The sequence below is a fragment of the Parasteatoda tepidariorum genome, chromosome 7 (assembly GCF_982258835.1).
Source record: "Parasteatoda tepidariorum strain Cologne lab strain chromosome 7, Ptep-v5.0, whole genome shotgun sequence".
Lineage (NCBI taxonomy): Eukaryota > Metazoa > Arthropoda > Arachnida > Araneae > Theridiidae > Parasteatoda > Parasteatoda tepidariorum.
The window spans coordinates 45,257,220-45,279,207 of record NC_141761.1 but is presented as its reverse complement, the minus strand read 5'-3'; the positions used below and the strand labels follow the sequence as shown (position 1 = coordinate 45,279,207).

At 29.8% G+C, this 21,988-nt stretch overlaps 1 protein-coding gene across 4 annotated transcripts in view; it reads left to right on the top strand.

Annotated features, from left to right (window-relative positions):
• Positions 1-357: 357 nt before the first annotated feature.
• The window catches only part of LOC107444140 (aquaporin-9), a 118,237-nt gene continuing 96,606 nt past the window's right edge, over positions 358-21,988 (top strand). For 2 of the 4 annotated variants that reach the window (XM_071183510.1, XM_016058226.3), the window contains exon 1: positions 3,832-3,971. In XM_071183510.1, coding sequence (XP_071039611.1) covers positions 3,935-3,971 — 37 coding nt within the window. In that variant the 5' untranslated portion in view covers positions 3,832-3,934. Of the gene's footprint in view, positions 401-3,831; positions 3,972-21,988 lie in introns of those variants that run through there. The other 2 variants (XM_071183511.1, XM_087167778.1) reach the window with 2 other exon arrangements.

Genomic DNA, 21,988 nt, shown 5'->3' with positions numbered 1-21,988 from the left:
CAGAGACCAGTTTTTGGCGTTAATAGGGTTAAGCACAAAATTATAAACTGCTTATTTAACTAAAATATTTACTTAAAAAAAAAGATTTTTTTATGCAAATTAATTTTTAATTAAAGAACACTTAATTACATATAAGACTGTAGTATTTAAAAGCACATTTGAGCATTAAAAATTGCGCAATAGAAAAGGAAAAATATTTTCCATTGTTTAAATTCATGGATAAGAAAAGCATCAGAAATGCTTACGTTTGCGTGTCTAAAAATCTTGGATTCGTGATTGGCTTAAGGGGAATAAATACATCACTCTTACATTACTTTACAAATCGAAAAATTACGAATGTTATAAAGGACATATCATCCTTCATTTTAAGTTCACTACTTTCAACACAAATTATTTTTAAGTAAGTAGTTTCATTTTAAACTATATTTTTTTAACTTTTATTGATTAAGATTAAAAAGAATAGGATAAAAATTAAGCATTAAAAATTAAATATGAAAAAATTAAACAGAATAAAAAATTGAATAAGGTAGCATACGTCGTTATTACTTTACTTTGCCTATCAAAAAAATTCGAATGTTATTAAAAACACATCATCCTTCATGTTAAACATTAAATTTTAAGCGCAAATTAATTTTATTAATTATATTATTATAATCTAAGTAGTTTTACTTACTATTTTTTGCTACCTTCATTGAAAAGACTTAAAAACAATAGGATGAAAAAACGAATATGAAAAAATTAAATATCATAAAAAATAATATGCATATAATAATTTATTAAATAGAATAGAAAATGACATATAAAATAATATACGTTGCTATTACTTCACTTTAGCTATCGGATAAAAAATATATCACCTTATCTATAGGATAAAAAAGGGATAAAAATTGAATAGCAATATAAACATCGCTAATACTTCACTCTGCCTATCAAAAAATTTCAAGTGTTATAAAAAACATATCATCCTTCTTGTGAAACTAACAATTTTAAGCATTAATTCATTTTATGTAAATAGTATAACTTAGACCTTTATCTTTATTGAACAGGCTTAGAAACAATAAGATAAAAATTGAATATGAAAAAATTAAACAGGATAAAAAATAATATACATATTATAATAAATCAAATAGAATAAAAAAATAATATCTATAATAATATACGTAGCTTTTACTTTATTTTACGTATCGAAAACCTTTACTACCTTTGCTTTACGAATGTTGTAATGAACATATTTTTCTTCGCGTTTTGCTAACAGTTTCACTAATGCTAACAGTTTTATAATGCTAACAGTTTTATAATGCTAACAGTTTTATAATGCTAACAGTTTCACTAACACTAATTAATATCATATAAGTAGTTTCAATTAAAACTATTTCTTTTATTTTTTATTAAATAGGATTAAAAACAATGCTTTGAAAGTTTTGACTACAAGATTGCTGAAATGGGCATAATAATCGTTTTTGAAATTTTCAAAGATTTAATTTCTTCAAGTTGTTTAATTCTGCCCACATTCAAAACTAATTAATTAATTAATACTGAAACTAACATATGATATAATGAAATTTCGCCTTTACTTTTTAAAGATATATATATTTTTGCACATTTTGAAAATTAATTAATTAATTAGAACTAAAAATAATCTATAATATGATGAGAGTTTCCATTTGTAATAAAATTATGATTCAGCATTGATTTATTGATTGCTTAATTTTTTTCATTCCCGTACGGAGAATGGGTATCCAGCTAGTGATTAAATAAAACTGACGTTTAAATTTACTATTAGCAAAATTTATTAATTTAATAAATATTATTAGTAGTAACTTTACTGAAAAACGTTTTAACTTATTCATAAAAAATATTTTTTTAATCAAAGCGTAAAACTTGAGCTGACTGCAAGAAAGAGTTGATTTTCGACCCCCAAAATATCGGGGATAGTTGCAATCTAGGAAATATGGCCCCATAGTTGTGTCAAGAGAGCAATCCAAATTTTGAATCCATTAATGTTAATTTCGCCATATCTCGAGAGTTTTTTAAGTGAATTGAAAACTTTTTCACACAATTGTAAAATTTGCTTATCCAAAGATAATTTCATGCAAAAATTATTTAGTCATATATTTCAAATTTTTATGTTTTATTATTTTATTAAATAGTCAAAAAAATTTTGAATTGTAAGGTGTACAATTTTTTACATAATTTTAAAGTTTATAATTTTTTCATGGCAAAATACAAAATTTGAAGGAAATCTGTTGAATCGTTCTTGAGAAATCGAATTTTAAAAAAGTCGTATATTAAAATTCGATTACTCAGAGACTATTAAAAAAAAAATCAAATCAATTACGATTTCATTCGAATTTTTCCAAGGGGTAACCTCAAATATGCTTAAAAATTAGATCAAACGATATTTTAAGTTACTACATCAGACGCTAAAACGTACTGAAAAATGGAATCAAAAATCTCAAGCAATCGAACTTTGAAAATACTACTTTTACAAAATTCCATTTTTCAGGAACTATTTGACTGATTTCGTTCAAATTTTTTACTTTGTCATGTGAAATTATTTAATATGATGTCAATAATGTATACCTTACAATTCAAACGTTTTTCGACTATTTGTTTAATAAAATAATAAAGAACAGTAAATGTTTACTAAACTTTATTTTTTACATGGAATTATCTTTGGATAAACATATGCAATATTTTGCCATGCAAAATTGCACACTTTAAAATTATGTAAAAAAAACATTATACCCAATAATTCATAAGTTTTTCGACTATTGTTTAATGAAATAATACAAAGTAATAAATAATAACTAAAATTTTTCTTTTGCATGGAACTATCTTTCGATAAAAAAATTTTATGATTGTATGAAAACAAAATTTATTCGCCTAAAAAGTTCAAGAGATATGACGAAATTCGCCAAAAAGTCAAATTAACATTAAAGGTTCCAAGCTTTGAACCGCTCGCCTAATTAAACTATGGGGCCCATATTTCTCAGATTGTGGTTACCCCCGATATTTTGGGGGTCAAAAATTCGAATCCTTTGAAAGGAAATGTATGTTTATTCAGAAAGAGTAAATTTTGTGTCTGATTTCGTAACTTAAAATATCGTCTGCACTAATTAATTAGCATATTCGAGGTCACTCCTTCGAACCTTTGAGTCCTAGAACGTAAAGATCCGGTCATTAGATCAAAAGTTACTCAGAATGGTAATTTTTTTTTGGCGCGCTGCACACAATTTGACTTTTTTTGGCGAGAACTTCGAATGCTCTTCTTAATGCTCTTCTTATACATTATGAACGTTTTACACAATCTACAGTGTACACACTGCAAATGTTTAAAATATATTTATCATGCGTTTGTGATAATTTATGCTGCGTGTGTTGTTGAAAAATTCGTAGAGTCGTAGTCTAATAACGTTCAAAATGTTAGTTATGATGTTTTAAAACTATTTTTAAGTAAACAATTATTCGTCTATAAGCAAAATACAAAATGTTTCGTTTCGAGAAAGAACAATATGAATTTTTTTAATAATAGCAGTGCATATATCGCATTCATTCATTTAACAGTAAAACTCACACTCATTAAAAATTAATATTATTCTTTATTATATATTTATTTCTTTACAATACTAGAAGAAAAAAACAAGAAATAATCTTTGATTTTTTATTCAAGACATGACATCAAGTATTAAACACATGTAGTTTATTCCAACAAAAAGAATTATATTGACCATCATTGTTCATTTTTATGATTTTCTTTTAATATGTATTACTGGAATAGTCATAGATGAAAACAAATAAACGGTTATTGACATTATTCAATCAATTACAGTTTATGATTCAGTCAGTCATTCTGAAATGAATCGTTGTTCTATCATGTAAAATGTATACCCGCATTTAAAAGTTGATTTACAAAATTCACTCAGCCGGAATAATGTGTATTTTGCTCGTTTTTCTCATGCGATCAAAAGGTAATTGCTCTTTTTTTCTATTTGTGATAAGTTAGAACAAAAGCTGATCAATCTAATTCGTGTTTGTAGATTTCAGTATTTATAAAAATAAATCAATGATGTAGACAAAATAAATTCTTTCCATATGTATGAAAACAAATTTATAATGTCATTTATAAATGCATATTTTTACCTCAAAAATAAAAAGGCAAATACTTTTTGAAACCACATTAAAATAGATACTTAAAAAAGAATTTAATACAATATCTCCATGTTTATTTCAGAAAATATTTAGCCACCCAATGCTGATTTTTATTTTTAATCGAAACTAAAAATAACGAATGGTACTTTCCAATAATCCATAAATACTTTTTACAAAGTTTAAAAGGATTGCTTTTAAACTTGAGAATAAATTGGCATAAAAATATATAATTGCATTTCTTTAAAAATAAACAATAATCTGGTAAGATTTCAGTGATACTAAAAATCTAAATCAAAAAAAATCTAAATCGAGACACCGACTGTGGTACAATGGAGCAACAATCACCGAACATGCTTGCAAACATACTGAAATCATGCTGGCGAATGTTTGTCATCATGTTGAATAACTATTTAAAATCATTCTAACGATAAAATTGTTAAAAATAACCTTAATAAAAGCACTAAGCTCTGTCACGTCTCGATAAGCAACGCTATTATGGAGGTTGAAGCAATCGAACTCCATTATTCCATTAGAGATCATTATTTCCTTACTACCGCCAAAAAAGCGAGCTTATCATTACGACACATAACAGAAATAGTCCCATCACATATTTTTATTGCTAGAAATCCAAAATTTCATTTTCATTTAGAATTAAGTGTTTAGTGTGTAACGGTAATTTAAGTTTTTTTTCCACATTAACATTTAACACATTTAATTTTGATTGTTGTTACGGGTTGTGGTTGTGTGAATGGCGTGGCAGAAGTCGAATTCCTGGCCATAGATGGCGCCACTAAAAAACAGGAACAATCGCACCCCCACTGCCTAAACAAACATACGACAGAAAGAAAAAAAATTTTGATTGTTAATTGGCTATATTTAAAGGCCAAAAATGCATCAAAATCTCTATGAAAAAAATTAACATGAATACTTATTTATTACTTTTTCATTTCTTCTTAATTCTTTGATGTTCTGCATGTCCTCTGTAGTAGTCAAACAGAGCTGCAGCTGCAAAGGATTGGGGTTCGATTCTCACTGTCGGATTGTCCATGCTCGCCCATGTCCCAGATAGATAGATACAGGCTTTGGCTTTGTTGGGAAGTTAGTCAGTATTGTGCGTAATACTCATCACATAACTACAATCATGCCCTTGGTCTCAAAGTTGTTGCAAATTTTTGGACTCGAATTTTATTTCAATGTGGTGCACATTTTTTAACTAAGGTGATTTTGTAATTTTATGGACAGTGTCCGGTTCTAATGCATGTAAGACAACGACGCGTTTTTTTTTGTTTTTTGTTTTGTTTTGTTTTTAAACCCATTGGCAAAATGGGTCTTGGTTTGGATTTCATGGCGTCTTCACTTTTAAACTACAATAATCAAGAGTAATAGTAAACAGCGCGCATGCGTTGCTATGTCGACTGCTGCTATTTGATAATTTTTTTAGAATTATTTTTTTCACTTTTAATTTTGTTATGCATTAAGTTGGTGAGTTTATTTTTGAGATATGGAACCAGAGAGATCCCATAAATACTTCTTAAGTTGTGAATAAAAGAGAATTTCATCATTTGAACGATATTTTTGTTTTTATTGTTTTAATTAAGAATCAGAAATTCTAACATACAGTTCAAACTGGATCATTTTCAATAGTAATTCAGGTGAATGTCACAAATAAAGAGGGTCCAAACTGATTGACACGGTTCCAAAAGTTAGAGTTGAAGCGAGAAAAAAACGATGCCAAGGCCTAAACTTACCGAGGTTGAAAAAGCCAAAGAGCGTAGACGGGAATACCTTAAGCGTTACACACAAACGGAAAAACGAAAGGATTCCATTCGCAAAGGCAAGCATGAAGCCCGTCCCTCACAAAAGTACCAAAGTGGTGGAGAGAATTGAACCCTACCGAAGAGCAAATATTGACTCTCCGAACTCCTTTCATGCAAAAACGAGAACTGGGTGTTGATCACCAGTTAGGAAAAAAGGATCCAATGTCAACATACCCAATAACTTATACAAGATCATAGACTGTCTTCCACACAATATAAATGATTTATTCATTATTCAAGTAAAATTGAAAAAAAGCCTAGCTTTCAAATCATATTTCATGTATGAACTTGTGAATCCGAAACGGGCCTATGATGCAGCTTACAATATCCTTCAAACACCATTGTACCAAACCGAAAATGTGAATATTGATCTCGATTGGCTGTTCAATGTCTATTCAATCATCAAAAGAATTTACGCAGAATGTGTCTGAGCTGAATTTACACAGAATGTGTCCAAGATGAAAACACGATAAAATTTCTTTTCCAAAAAAAATTAGACAGCAACCATTTTGTCAATGGGTAACCTGCAATCGCCTTTTGGTTCTCTCAATTTTCTTCATTTTATAGTGAATCGTATTTTTTATTGTTTCATTTATCTACTTTTTTTTTACTTTATTTTTTTTTTAATCGATGCGTGCCAAAATGGCTAAAGTTTGGAGCAAACGGTTTTAACTCCCCGCTGCGCCAAAAAGTTTGAAAATCAGATATATTGATAATTTTATCGTTTTCTTTTATTTTTAATTGAATCTATAAAGCTCTTTACAATCATTCGGTCATTTTTATTTTAGTTAGATAAAATACTTTAATTTAGTTCGTTAAAAATGTCGTTTGTAATTTAAAATGAAAATAAAATACGATTTATTTTAAATACTTTAATTTCGCATAATTTATCTTGATCTTAAATTAATTTCATTGTTGAATTTAATAAGTATTAATATAGCTGAAATGCACCATCAATGCTTTTAAGCTATCGGAAGAATAAAAACAGAAAAGTGTTTTTACGAGGGTTGCTATTTATATTTCTGGCCTAATAATGAAAAAGCAAATATGTAGGATCGAAATTGGTTTTATTGTTTTTCAAAATATTCTCCATGATGATCAATACACTTTTGCATGCGTTTGAACCAATTTTCAAAGCACTTTTTCCAGTCCGATTGAGGTAACTCCAAAACATGCGTTTTGAATGCATCAACCGCTTCTTCGGGGGTCGAAAATCATTGTCCACGTAATTTATTTTTGATGTGTGGGAATAAGAAGAAGTCATTGGGTGCCAAATCAGGGCTGTACGGCGGATGACCCATCAGTTCGATCTTTCGCTCCGTCAGAAATGCCTTTGTTTGAGTCGATGTGTGAGAGCTCGCATTGTCATGATGAAGAATAATTTGCCTGCTCTTCTGCTTTTTTCGAATTTCTCCGATGACTTCTGGCAAACAAATGGTCGTGTACCATTCGGAATTGGCCGTCCTGCGTTGCTCTAACGCCACTGTTGCCACATGACCGTTAATGCCGAAGAAACAGGCAATCATTTGTTTCGATGTGCTTCTTCCTCGAACAACTTTTGTTGGTTTTGCCTCGTCTTGGAAGACCCATACAATTGATTGCTGTTTTGTTTCCGGCTCATACGCATAGATCCATGATTCGTCACCTGTGTAGATGTTATACACAGCCTTTGATGTACCTTGAACGTATTTTTCCAACATTTCCTTGCACCAATCTACACGAGCCTTTTTTTAGCATTTGTCAGATTATGCGGGATCCAACGCGAACAAATTCTTTTTTACGCTCAAATGTTAATGCAATATTTTATTGATGCTAGTCATACTAACGTCCAAAGACGCCTCTATCTAACGGTATGTCGCATGACGATCTTGCTTTATCAGTTCACGCACAGCATCGATCTTTTCTGGCACAACAACGGATTTTGGACGACCTGGGGCCCTATTACCAACTCTTCGAAACTTATTCCGCTCGGAAACGATTCCGATCGGAAACTAGCTTTCATCGGATTGCCAATTTCGTAAAACCCACTTTGCCGTAACATGAGCATATCGGAATCCGGAATCGAAATCGCCATTCCACACGATTCCGGTGAAATTGAAGTTTGTAGGCGGGGCTAACTTTGACCAATTAGAAAATTATTATAATTCTAATTTATTAATCTGGCAACGATATGTTTGTATTCTCTACTTCTATGCGAGTTAAAATCGCATTAACTTAGAACTGAAAGCTTAAAAATTCATACATTTTCAACAATTTTGTGTTCTAAAAGTCAAGTTTGTATTTATTTGAAGTATAGAGAGTAGTGTAGAGTGAAATTACAACGTTGTATTTTCAAATGGCTTCACGTACAAAAATTAATATTCGCCTCCAGACAAAGATTGTGGAATACCTAGAAAACAATCCAGATTAAAATAAAGGAAGCCTTACCGGCATATTTGGCGTAATTACCACTATAAATATTAAATACCAAATCACTATATAAGACATGTTCGGTAAATTGGTAACTTGCATCGATTTTAAAATACAATAAGATAGTTGAAGGATAACACAGTCGATAGTAAAATTCTCCACACATGCATTTTTCAAACAATATAGGAAATTCTAATTGCTAACTTTGGTAATTCCTTTTTTTAGCTAAGATTCTATTGTTTTTTGTACATATTTTTTTTTATGTAGCTTTTGTTATTAATTTCCACAATCCGATATTATTCATTTCCACTACTGAATTTCGCCTATGAGTAACACCCTTTAAAAAAAAATTAATTTCCAATCTAAATTAATTTCTAAATTTTGTTGTCGGGATATTGGAATACCCAAAATCTTTTAAGCCGATAGATCTTTCTCTTAATAGTGTTTCGATCACTCTCTTCAGCAATAGCTGGCTGTATGACGGAAAACAGCGCCATTTTGTTCACTGAAATAAACTCTTATCGGAATCTAGATTTCGCTTACTCTTAAACCTGCCGGAATGGGATTCGTAATAATTTCGCATCGGAATTTAGTTCCGAGCGGAATCAAGAGCTCGTAATACGACTTAACTGACATTCACGGATTTATGACGTCACGAGAGTTTCATTTCGATCGGAATTAGATTCCGTGAAGCTGGTAATAGGGCCCCTGCACGGGATTCGTCCTGGATCGAACATCGACCACGATTAAATTCGTTATATCAATTTTTACAGTGCTGTAGGATGGCGCTTTATCGCTGAATAAAGAATTAAGCTCATCGAAGCACTCTTGTCTTGACAATCCACGTCGAAAGTTATGAAAAATAATGGCACGAAAATGTTCACGATTCAATTCCATTTTTTGAAAGAGAAGAACTTTTCAATTTACTGTCAACAACACAAATGAAGCTATAATGGTAAATCATCTGCTGAATTTATGTTTATAAATATTAAACTTTCGATTAAAATTGTCTGCGGTCGCCTAGCAACACTTACTGTTGCCAAGACCAGAAATATAAGTAGGTTAAACTCCGGCCCACCCCAGGGGGGTATACGGAGATAAAAGTAAAATTAGTACAATAAAATTTCTCTAAAAACTAAAGTTACAGTAAAATTTCGCCAAATGACAGTGGTGGTGATCAGTTAAAAGTGGATTAACAATAACGCTTGACAATTAAAAACATGTGTTAAAGGCAATGAAACCCAATAGCGCCGGTGTAAATGTCGAGAATTAAATTATTATAATAATAAGGAAACAAGAGATAAAAAATCTCAAAACTAAAATCAATGAAAGCTAAAAGTCCAAACAGTAAATGTCTAAAAGTAAAAGTCTGACTAGACGTCTATGAAGTCTAAAATCAAAAGTAGATAAAAATTCAAAATGTAAGGCTAAAAGTTGATTAGTAAAAATTAACGATGACATGCTCTATTGTTGGTTCATGACTGGGGTCAGTTGATCTGGGGCTAGAATGTCCTCGAGGGTTTGTTTAATAATTTGAGTCACAATTTTCCTGCAGGTCAATATAGCGAAGAATTGATGTTCCTCTTCGCAATTATTCATATGGGTTCGACGAAGTGCCCGGAATCTTGGACAGTGCTTAAGTAGATGATCAATGTCCAGTCTCACTCCACAGTAATTGCATGAAGCTGATTTTTTGAAATATTTTTGTTGATGGGTCCCCCCAGCTCCTTACTGGCCCACTCCGTGGCCAGTAAGGAGCTGGTTTAAATAAAAATTGGCCTACAGGCGCTTTATGCTTGGGTCTTTAAAAAATTTATAAGTTTGTCTTCCCTTGTCACTAGACCTCCAGTCATTTCTCCAGCGGTTAAAAGTAATGTAAGGCCAGAAATATAAATAGCAACCCTCGTAATGTAGATTGTTTTTTCTATGTTCATAGTATAATTTGTTATATGAAAGAATAGAAATTGATAGGAGTAAATCAAAATATGAAAGTAATACTTTTTACGTATTACGGAATTAAATGTAAAATAAAAGATTTGGAAATGAATAGAAAACTTTATGTTTCTACATAAGCGCACGATATGAAAAGAATTCAAGGAACTATCATAAATTCTCACAATCCAATCTTAATTCAAAAATTTCGATTGAAATAAAGAATAAATTCCAAATTTTAAAGCAATAAATCACAAAGAATTATTATTCATTCATGTGACAGATATAACCATGTAGAATTAAATAAAAAAATTATTACAAAGGCATTACATAATATACCGTAGAGTATCAACTATTTACATCTACTGAATGAACTAACAGTTTGCTAGAGGGCGCTATAAGCAGTTGGGATACGACGAACTTCAAGAAACGTATCTAGCGTCAATGTAAATCGTCCTTAAGTAGGCTAAAACCAACAAATACTGGCTCATATATTCATAATAATGCTAGCATATTCATAATAATACTATCGCACGTTATTCATACTAGTACTTTTCATTCACTCACAACAAAATCAGAAAATATATTTCATGCTTAATTAAAAATGTATTTTTTTATGATTACTTAATTAAAAATATTTTTTATTTATATCTAATTTAGAAAGTTAGCCGCTATATTGTGTTACTTAACTACTTACAAATTTCTTAAACGCAAAATTTAAGGGGCTTCAATAGTATTTCCATGGACAACCTAATTTTTTAAGTTTAATAACGACTAGAAGTACACAACTAAGCTTAGTCTACAGGTTATTAAATTAAGCTGTTTTCAATGAGATAATGTGTTTGCAAATGAGATATGTGTTTCCATAGTAATTTTAAAGTTGGTGTTTATAAGTGCACTAAAATGTCACTTAGAATTTTTTTTCCACAATTAGAGAAAAAGCTCTTGAACTAAATTCAATCATAAATTAATAAAGGAAAAGCTACAAAATATAATCAAGCTAATTGTAAGATGATATGAAGCTTTCATCATGGAAATCAATCGTACTACAATAAAAGAGTCACTTTTATAAATGAATTTTGATTAAAAAAAAAAAAAAAGAAACTTTTAAGAAAAAAATATATTTAGTATTAGCACAATGCAAAAAAAACTTCAAATATATTATCTTTAAAAACGTTTTCTTTGATTATTAAAAATGCGTACATATATAAATTAAATTAAATGATATCTCTTTAAAGTAATCGATAAATCAATATCTCCATTATATTATCATCGATATAAGGTTGAATTAAACAGTGGCAACTTTGGTAACATTTGAAAAACAAGAACAATTAATATCTCATGTCTGGATTTTTTTTTATATAAAAACTATGCAACAGCAACGTAATAATAAAAAATCAAGGGAATTGTCTTTTGGGATTCTTTATTATTTTGGATTCATTACAAATCCTGAAAACAAGAAGAGATCAATTACCGCTAAAGTACTTCCGATCTTGTTTTTTTTGGTTCAGTGTGATGTATTATGCACAGCTTACGTTGCTGTAAAATTAGTGGAAATCTTTTGGAAAGCATCTTTGATAATAACTTTATCGCAAACAATGAATTTAGTGGCCTTAATAGCGATGAATCTCAAACAGAAAGAACTGTCAAAACTACTATTCGCTCAAAAAATGAAAATATTTAGAAGCTTGAAGACCACAATTAACATTTTCGCATTTCTGATTCCTTTCGCATTCACAAGCGGGAGAATGGTTTTTAAATATAAAACTTCTACTACTTCTTATTTTACCTACGGTTATGCGGTGACTAATTTACAGTTAAAATTCTTTATAGAGTTTATCAAATGTTTCTTACATTCTTTAACTTATTCTGTACAGTACTTAATAACTTTTGTGTATTGCTATCTCTGCCATCAGGCCTGCGCCCAATTAAAAAAGTCCTCTCAAGATATTATCGATGCTAAACCAGATATATTTATAAAATCTTTTCAAATGAAACTCGCCAACGAGAGGGCAGAAACGCTGAAATTTCTCAGAGATATTCAGTACATATTTTCTGTCCCCATCTTTTGTGTTTTCAACTGCTACTTTTGGCTTTCACTTGCTTTGATGGGACTTTATTCGAGAGTAGAACTAATGCCGTTAAGAGCAGAAGATTTGTATGATACCCTCTTTCTATTGGTGGTCTCATTATCCTCTTTAATGCTGATCATATTCATGGCGGGTAGAGTACCTATTGAAATGGACAGGTTTAGACATTTATTCTGCGAAAAAATGGAGTTGAGATTGCTCCGCGGGTTAGATTGCACTGACGATGTGGATAGAGCATTATACGATAAACCAAGTTTCATACTCTGTGGTTGGGAACTCGTATACTTTAAGAAAAGTACGATTATAGTAGTGTTTGGAACTATTCTCACTTACAGTTTCCTTTTGATGAGTAAAGACTAAAGTTTCAACAGTTCAAGACTCTTATGGTCATGCTTGAATTCATAGGAAGAAAAATATATTATCGGGACTTCTGAAACTATTTTAGAAGCACATTTTCTTATTTCTATGCATGAAAAGAAATAAAATTTATGAAAAATCATCTGATTTTTAAGTTCGGAAATTTATATCATTATAATTTTATTACAGTTATGTTCAGTTCTTTTGTGGAGCAGAACATTTTATTCTAGAAATTTAGTTAAAAAAAACCACGAGAATTACGGTCTGTCATCGTGTGAATATCCAGAATGACAATATCTGCTTTATCTTCATATTAATTCGAAAAAAGATTTCTGTTTATCGAAGAAAGATTATTTTGAGGAAAAATAATGTTATCTTTGCGTTCGGAAATTCATTTCTTCACAATTCTATACAAGTTCTGTTCGGCTCATCTTTTGCGAAGCAGAAAAATTTAATCAAAGAGTAATGAAAAAAAAGCGTTGTTTAAGAGATAAAAATGATTGTAACTTCAGTAATTTGTTCTATCAGTTACGGTAGAGCCGCGATGGCTCAGGGGATAGAACGTTCGCCTTCCAATGAGGTGAACCGGGTTCGAATCCCAGCCATGGCTGGTCGATACGAATCCGTATCAGGCTTGCCCCGGCCACAGTGCTGACGTGAAATATCCTCAGTGGTAGGCGGATCATGGGTCCCTTTGCCGCCAGGCCAACCATGGGAGATTCTCGTGGTATTCAATCTAACGCAAATGTGGGATAGTTCCAGTAAAACGTCCTCCACGAAGGCAATATTTCTCCCAATACTTGATCCAAGAGTTCCCTTGTCTTCTGGATTGGGATAAAAATTACAAGGCAACGGAGTTGAACAATAGTAGTCGTAAATCCAAAAATTGGGTCAGCTGTTCAACGACGGTTATAAAATAAAATAACAGTTACGGTTCAACAAGTTTTCTGTGTCTTAATAGAAATGAATGAACGAGTCATTAAAGTAATTAAGCATACAGGAAATTAAGAAAAATTTAAACTAAACAGTCCTTTATTAAATAGGAAATGGAAATTTACATAAATTCAAAAACTCACATATTTTATCACAAAAAAATGGCCTTAGCAGATAGTTAAAATGAGGAAGTGATAATAAGTCCTTTTTCACAGAACACCGTGAATCACAGTTTTGTGTGGAGAGCTGTCGTGAAAACATTACTAAAAATAGATTCTTGCCCACCTTCACTACAATGCAAAATTGACTTTAAATGTTTCCCATTATTGGTTCAAAAATAGGGTGTGAGGACTATAAAAGGAGTAACCCTTATGCCACCTCATGTAAAAAAGAGGACCCAAAACAGCACCTTATCTGGCAAGGTAAACCCAAAAATTTTCTATCGACTGCAGGTCTGCAGGCTCATTATTTTCATCAGAAGCTATTACAATAGCAGTGGCATGCACTATGGTTCCTAAATATGAGGCTAACTGTGTTTTTTTTTTTAATTTAAGAAAAATTCACAAATTTTTTATTGTTTTTATTCAAGCAATTTCTTGCTACAACGTATTAAAAATATATTTCGTGTATCTCATAATTCTAATTAACTATATTATTAATTAAACCATATTAATTATTTAATTAATTATTTAATTAATTATTTAATTAATTATTTAATTAACTATTTAATTAATTATTTAATTAATTATTTAATTAATTATTTAATTAATTAATTAATTAATTAATTAATTAATTAATTAATTAATTAATTAATTAATTAATTAATTACTTAATTATTTAATTAATTAATTACTTAATTAATTAATTATTTAATTAATTATTTAATTAATTATTTAATTAATCATTTTTTGATTAATTAACTTATTAATTAATTAAAATATATTTAAAGTATTTTTAACACATTTCGACCCGTAAATGTATGGGCGCTGTTTTCATAGAAGTTTATTTAATTCTCAGCAGATAATAAATAATATTTAATTTAATAATAAATAATATTAAATAATATTTAATCTATAATACAAGTATTATTTAATTCTTATTCCAAGGAATATGAACTCTAAAATACATATATAAATGTTAGAATAGCAGGTTTATGGTTATCATTTAGGAGGTTTAAATTTCATATTTCAGCAAGAAGGATATCTCCTCTTAAATCTAAGGTTTCAAGAAAGTAGTTTGAACAAAATAGAATATATGATTTGAATTGGCCACCGAAGTCTCCTCGTTTAAATGTAAGTGAAAATGTTTAGGGATAGCTTGCATAAAACCTTTATAAAAATCGAAAGCAATCTTAAGGTTTCGATTTTTTTTAAAACTCTATTTATAATGTGTAGAGTGAGTTAAATGTAAATTAGATAGAAGGCCAAGTAAAAATCATGTCAAATATAACAGCAAAATGTCTACAAATAAATATTGGAGCTACTGGTTGTTAATTATATCTGAAATGTCTGATTATTATTAGATATTCTTTGAACCGCAATAGTTAGGGGCAGCGCAATGTTTGCTTTATTAATTTACATATGTTTAAATTTCAATGCAATAAAAATATTTTGATGAAATAAATTTTATGGCTGTAACTTTGAATGCGATTTAAATAAAATTATTATTGTGCGAATTTTCATGAACATATTTGAAATTAAAATATATTATAAAATCAGGATATAATATACTAATAATTATAAACCACAGTGTATCAGTGGGTATATTTATCAAGAATCTCTTCTCGTTAGCTGCAGATAATTAAAGTTCCTCCATGAAATTTGAAAAAGAACCGAAAAGTAAATTTTTATAATAAACAAATAACAAATTTTAATTGTAAACAAAAAATTTAAAAAATTTCGTTCTGATCAATTTTACGCTTTGTCTCATTTTTTGTTAATTTTAAGAAAAACAATTATAAAGTCAAATTCATATTGTTCATTTTTTTCAGAGACAAATACCTTTTATTGATTACTTTTCTAAGTCTGGTTAAATTATCAAAATGTTTAGAAATATTATATCAGAAACTGTTTGTTAAACAAAACATTTTGAGCAGTAATGTAAATAAAAACTCTTAATAAGCATAAAATAAACGTAACACACTGTAAACAATTCTGAATCCAATTACGGTAAAAAGTACTGGCAACCTCAACGAAACATCCTTAAAATCCATTTTTACCATAAAATTTCATGCCTTAATTTTTACAATATTTATTTAATTACAGTAAATTACTGATTTTACACTAAATATTGCTATAAATTTAATAAATTTTTTATTCCACAAAATTTTATGGTAAAAATCGATTTTACGGTTAAACGTTTTGGCACTCTGAGTGCGGGTACTTTTTACCGTAATTTAAACCGGAATTAATTTTTTTACAGTGTACACTTAAAAAAATTAAATAACAAGTTACTTATCCTTTGCGATCGAATTTAGTTTATACTTACTTATCATACTTGTCGGAATTAAATTTTATTTTACAGAACGGTATATTTATTTTTCTTAAGAATATCAAACTTGAAGAATATTAAACAGTACATATTTAAAAGGATATCTATGAAGATTCAGCTGCATGCAGTTGAAAATTTAATACTCCTGTCTTTTTTCTTTTTTTTTTCTTTTTTTGGTAAATTGAACCCATCATTTCTAGCAATTTACTTTTTAATTATTACAATAACTAAATTCTTATGTGTTTATAGGGTATAAAGTTGCAATTTATTATTACATAAAAAGAATTCAATAAAAATGTCAGTTTAAAATTAAAACGATAAAAATCCTTTTTACGTGTTTAATACGCTCAGAGTAGTTAAGAAATAAATTCAAGTTAAGAAGTTAAGAAATAAATCAAGCTTATCAAGTTAAGAAGTTAAGAAATAAATCAAGTTTATCAAGTTAAATCAAGTTAAGAAATAAATTTTCTCTGTCTAACACTTTAAAAACAAATAATCAACCGAATCATAAGAAAATTTTATATTAAAATGCATCCAAGTGAGAAAAAAAAGATGATCACAAAAGGAAATGGCTTGAGCTGATGCTATCACAGCATTGTTGATAGAAATCACAATAAGATTGTCCAAAAATGACGAAGCAATATGAGATTTGTAGAGAATTCAATATTATATATGACCCCCCCCCACAGCAATAAGGTTCTCACAACAAACTATCATCCTGTTTGAGAGATTGATATACGTGTAGCGTATCTACCACTACAAAGTTACAATTACAATTCACTAGTATATAAGACATGTTAACTTGACTCTATGTCGGGGTACCTTTTTATAGATGACGATTGACATGATCTGTTACTACCCTCCCCACATTGGTGGCCTTCAAACGTGATGTGAACACGCCTACCTTGACAGTAACTCCCACTTCGATCTGGAAACGCCTACTTCGGTGGATGGTCCACATTGAACAGTTGACTTGCTACATGTGACTGCCACACTATCCACCTCCTCGCACTGTTGCTACACAGTCTCGTCTCGATTAAGCACAACGTCGGCTTGCATACACCCGACTGCTAAAGGCACCACAGGAGCAACTACGACCATGATTTTAATACAGCTCTCATGACGAATGTTCAAAACCCGGTGACCTCAATCCAACTCTCCCGGTCTGTCACAAATGCAGAAACTAGTGGTATCCATGTATCGAATTCTATCATAGCTATAATTCTGGTGGGGGAGTTCTAATTTAATAAAATAAAGTAAAATTTAATTTATTATTATTTATTTTTATTTTAAATATGCTTTCTTAAATGAAAAGATCTATAAATACTTTTATATTTGAATAAATAAAAAATATACGAGAAAAAAATTTAATCTAAGGGCCCCAAAAATTTAAATGGTCTAGGGTCCCGCGTACGATTAATACGGCCCTGCTGAAGTTGACCATTATAGAGACTATGGGACTATAATCTGAGTTCCAGTGATCTTGAACGACAGTACAAAAATATAAGAAATAAGATTAGGATAATGGGGGGTCTTCCAGAAAGGCACTTTCACTTCTCCGAGATATAGAGCATTAAGTAATCCTAAGGCTAGGTACAGAAGGGAAGTACATAGTTAATCAAGGTATAATGCCTTAAGTAATCTTGAATAGAGCCCTATGTAAGAAAGAAACCCTGTCAGTCTAAAGTTCAAATATTATGGGTGACAACGAGCATTCAGACGGAGCATTTTGTTTAAATGGTACATTAATGTAGATTTCTACACTAAATTCTCCCGGAATATCATTTAAACTAGTTTTTTTTATTTAAATAAAAGGTTCGTGCTCATTCATGGATTTATGGTTATTTCATTCTATCTCTGTTTCATTAAAAGAAAGAATTTTATAAAATTCAACAGGCAATTGAAATTGCATAAATAATAGACATACAGGTACATGTTTAGCACTAATAAAATAGAAACTGCTGATCAATAATGGAATCAACTGAAGAGAAACTAATTAAACTGATTGTAACATTATATAAATTTAATTTATGATTGCATATTGAAAGATTTATACGATATTTTCGGATGTTGGGTATGAAATCACTCATAATATGAGTTTTAATGTTCTAACTTTTCACATTATGAAAATTAATTTATACTGCAATTTCAAAATCGAACAGAAATAAAAGATAATTTGTTAAAAGCTGAAAACATGTTTAATGAATTTAAAAGCTTTACTTTCAATTTATTTTTCATGAATACGTCTCTCCCAAATATGAATAAGTTGAATTTTAAGATTTCGATTTACCCCAATCAATATTCAGATACGTACTTAGCATTGTTAAAAGCATTTCGCAGACATAAGAGTAGGTTGAATAGTCACAACTTCTCAGACCTTTCAATGAGCAGAGAAAGTTTATGCAAACTATCCAGTTTTTTTTCCCTGATAAATACCATGAAACAGCAACGTGATGACAAACGAATTCTATTGAAAAAGCATTTTGGCATTCTTTATTACTATGGATTTGTCACAGACATTCAAGACAAAAAGAGACCAATTACTGCTCATGCACTTTTCATTTTGTTTATGTTGGTTCACTTGGACGCATCATACTCATCTTACTTAGCTCTGAAGTCGCAGGAAATGCCCTGGAAATCATACTTAATGATAAGTTTTGCCCAAACATTAAATTTAATGGCTTTAATTACGATGAGCCTGAAACGAACAGAGCTCTCAATTCTACTGTCTGCGCAGCCTTTGAAAAAGACCTTTGCAAGCTTTAGGACCACACTAATCATTGTTGCATTCTTCGTCCCCATTCTCTACACTAGTGTGAAAACAGCTTTACGCTATAAAATGCCGACTGATTCCTTTTCAACCTATGGATATACAGTAAGCAATGTGCAATTGAAACTCTCTATAGACTTTATTAAATTTTTACTACAAAGTCTGACATATTCTGTGAATAACTTGATAATTTTTGTATACAGTCTTCTGTGTCGTCACGCTTGCATACAGTTAAATAAATCAATTCAAGATATAATCGATACTAGACCAAATCTATTTATAAAAACTTATCAACTGAGACTTGCAAATGAAAGAGCAGAAACACTTCAGTTTCTCAAACATATTCAGAGCATATTTTCTCTACCCATATTCTGCGTTTTTATATGTCATTTTTGGATTTCCCTTGTTATGACAGGGTTTTGTGCGAGGTTAAAACTACCAAAGCTGGGAATGGATAATTTGTTCGATGCTTTCTTTCTACTGGTGTTTTCATTATCTTCTTTAATATTGATCATATGCATGGCGGGTAGGGTACCTATTGAAACGGACAGGTTTAGAAATGCATTCTGCGACAAAATAGAGATGAGATTGCTCCGTGGATTGGAATGTACTGATAATGTGGATAGAGCATTGTACGATACACCTAGTTTTATTCTCTGTGGTTGGGAACTTGTATACTTTAAGAAAGATACGATTATAGTAGTGTTTGGATCGATTCTCACTTACAGTTTGCTTTTGATGAGTAAAAACTAAAGTTTTAAATATGAGAAAAAATTAATTTTTCTCCGCGTTATAATTTATTCATAAGGTATCAGGAAATAAATACCTAATGGAGCAATGACAATGCTTATTGACTTAACATAAACATGATCAAGGTAGTGATTTTTAGTTTTGGAGTTATTTTAGTTTCATCAATTTCATAACAGTCACATTTATTCATTCCCAGCAACTTTTAGTATCAAAAAAGGCAAATTCACAGACTGATTGATTCTAACCGCGCACAGCATTTTCGGCCAAAATAGCTACCAAAAGTACCTATTTCGAAAAAAATTCAAATGTATAATTACAAAGAAAATTACATGGCAACCTTAAAATAATTTGAAAACATATCGCTGCTTCAAAACTAAAACGACACATCTGCAGGCATAATGCGTTTGCAGATGCGTCGTTTTAGTTTTGAACCAGCGATATGTTCAGTTATTATTGTAATATTACGTTGTTTTTTTTTTACCTAAATGTTATTTTAAATTATAGGTTTTAATTAAACTAACTTCGGCATAGTTTAAATATTAAAAAATCAATGATAAGCTTAAATAAAAATATTTTTATAAAAAATCCATTAATATTAGAAATTGAAGTTTACTGTTTGAACAGTTGACCGAATTGTTGGTAAAAGATAAGTGTTGCAAGAAAAGGTTACTATTATTACTCTCTTCATCGTCATAAAAATTTCTTTTTAAAAATAAGCATTGACTGTTTTTTCCTACATGGTAACTTTTTGGAGTGCTACAAATAAATTAATGGAAAAAATAACCAAAATGACTTTTAATTTGCTCAATTATTAAAAGGAAATTAGTGTTCCAACTATTAAGCTTAAATATTGAATATTACTGGACTGACAATAAGAGTAAACTTATAAATTAGCAAGTTTTCGTATTATTTGAAAATTAGAGAAAGTTCTTGCTCTATAAACAGGTAAATATTCTTTTTTTTTTAAAAAAAAATATCATGCAGCAACTACGCAGTGAGAAAAAAGTTTTATCAAGAAGACATGATACTCTTAATTAATATGGATTCGTCAAAACACTAAAAACAAAAGAACTTTTATACTTCTTTAAGTTTTATTTTATTTAATTCAATTTACGTATTTTACGCAGCTTTCTCTGCCATAAGAATGAACTAGATATCAAACTTTGTTGAATCTTTTGTACAAACAATCTATTTTATGGCTTTAATAATAATTTATTTGAAACAGAAAGAGTTGTCAATATTATTGTTTATGCAACAAGTGAAAAATAAAATTTAAAAGAACACTTTCTAATTTTCATAACTATCCCCTCTACGGATAGCAGCATAGCACTCAAATATCAAACACCGACTCATCATTGTTATGCATACAGTGTGTAATTTGATATAAAAACTCCATATAGAACATAAAAATTATCAGCTATAAAATATTGGAACATTCTGGGAATTCCTCCATGATGTTTGCTTAATGTCTTCTGTGTCGGCGTGCTCGCGTGCAATTAAAAATCTCATTACAAGATATATCCGGTAGTAAACCAGATGTTTTCAACCAAAACTTTCCAATGAAGTAGTAGAAACAATGAAGTTTTTCTTAGATATTTTGAATGCATTTTTGCCATTCATTTTTTGTGTTTTTATCCTTTTAAAACATTGTATTTTAAATTTTGGATTTAACATTAGGAAAATCTTGTTTTTTTAACCTTCCGAATTCGAAAAAACCAATTTTATAAAATTTAATTAACGAAAATTTTATCTTACTATTTCTTTGTGTAATTATATATAAAATGTGACATATTTGGAATTAGAATTCTTTATGCAATTTATGAAAAATTGAATACAATTATAGAATTACAATTATTTATGCATAAATATTTTACTTGTCTGCGAGTTTTTGTTAACTTTTGTGTACAGTTTATTGTTGTATAGCTGCTTGAATACCTTTTAAAAAGTCATCTGAAATACCGCTGATCCTTGATCAGTTTAATTTATTAAATTTTCTTAAGTGAAATTTGCCAAGGAGGAACTATAAATTTTTACATTTTCAAAAGATAAGTAGAATACATTAGAATATATATTAAAATATATATTTAGAAAAAAAAAAGTATGGTCAAAATTAGCAGAATATGATAAAACTTACAGCTTCTTTTTTCTCTATAAGAATACCAAAAATTCCGAACTTTTTTTGAAGCTCTTTGGTAATGGTTTTTGAAAAATTAACAATAAAATATGGCCTTACAACTTGGGATAAAGTTTGATAAAGTGTATTTTTATCATGATAACTTGAGGAACAG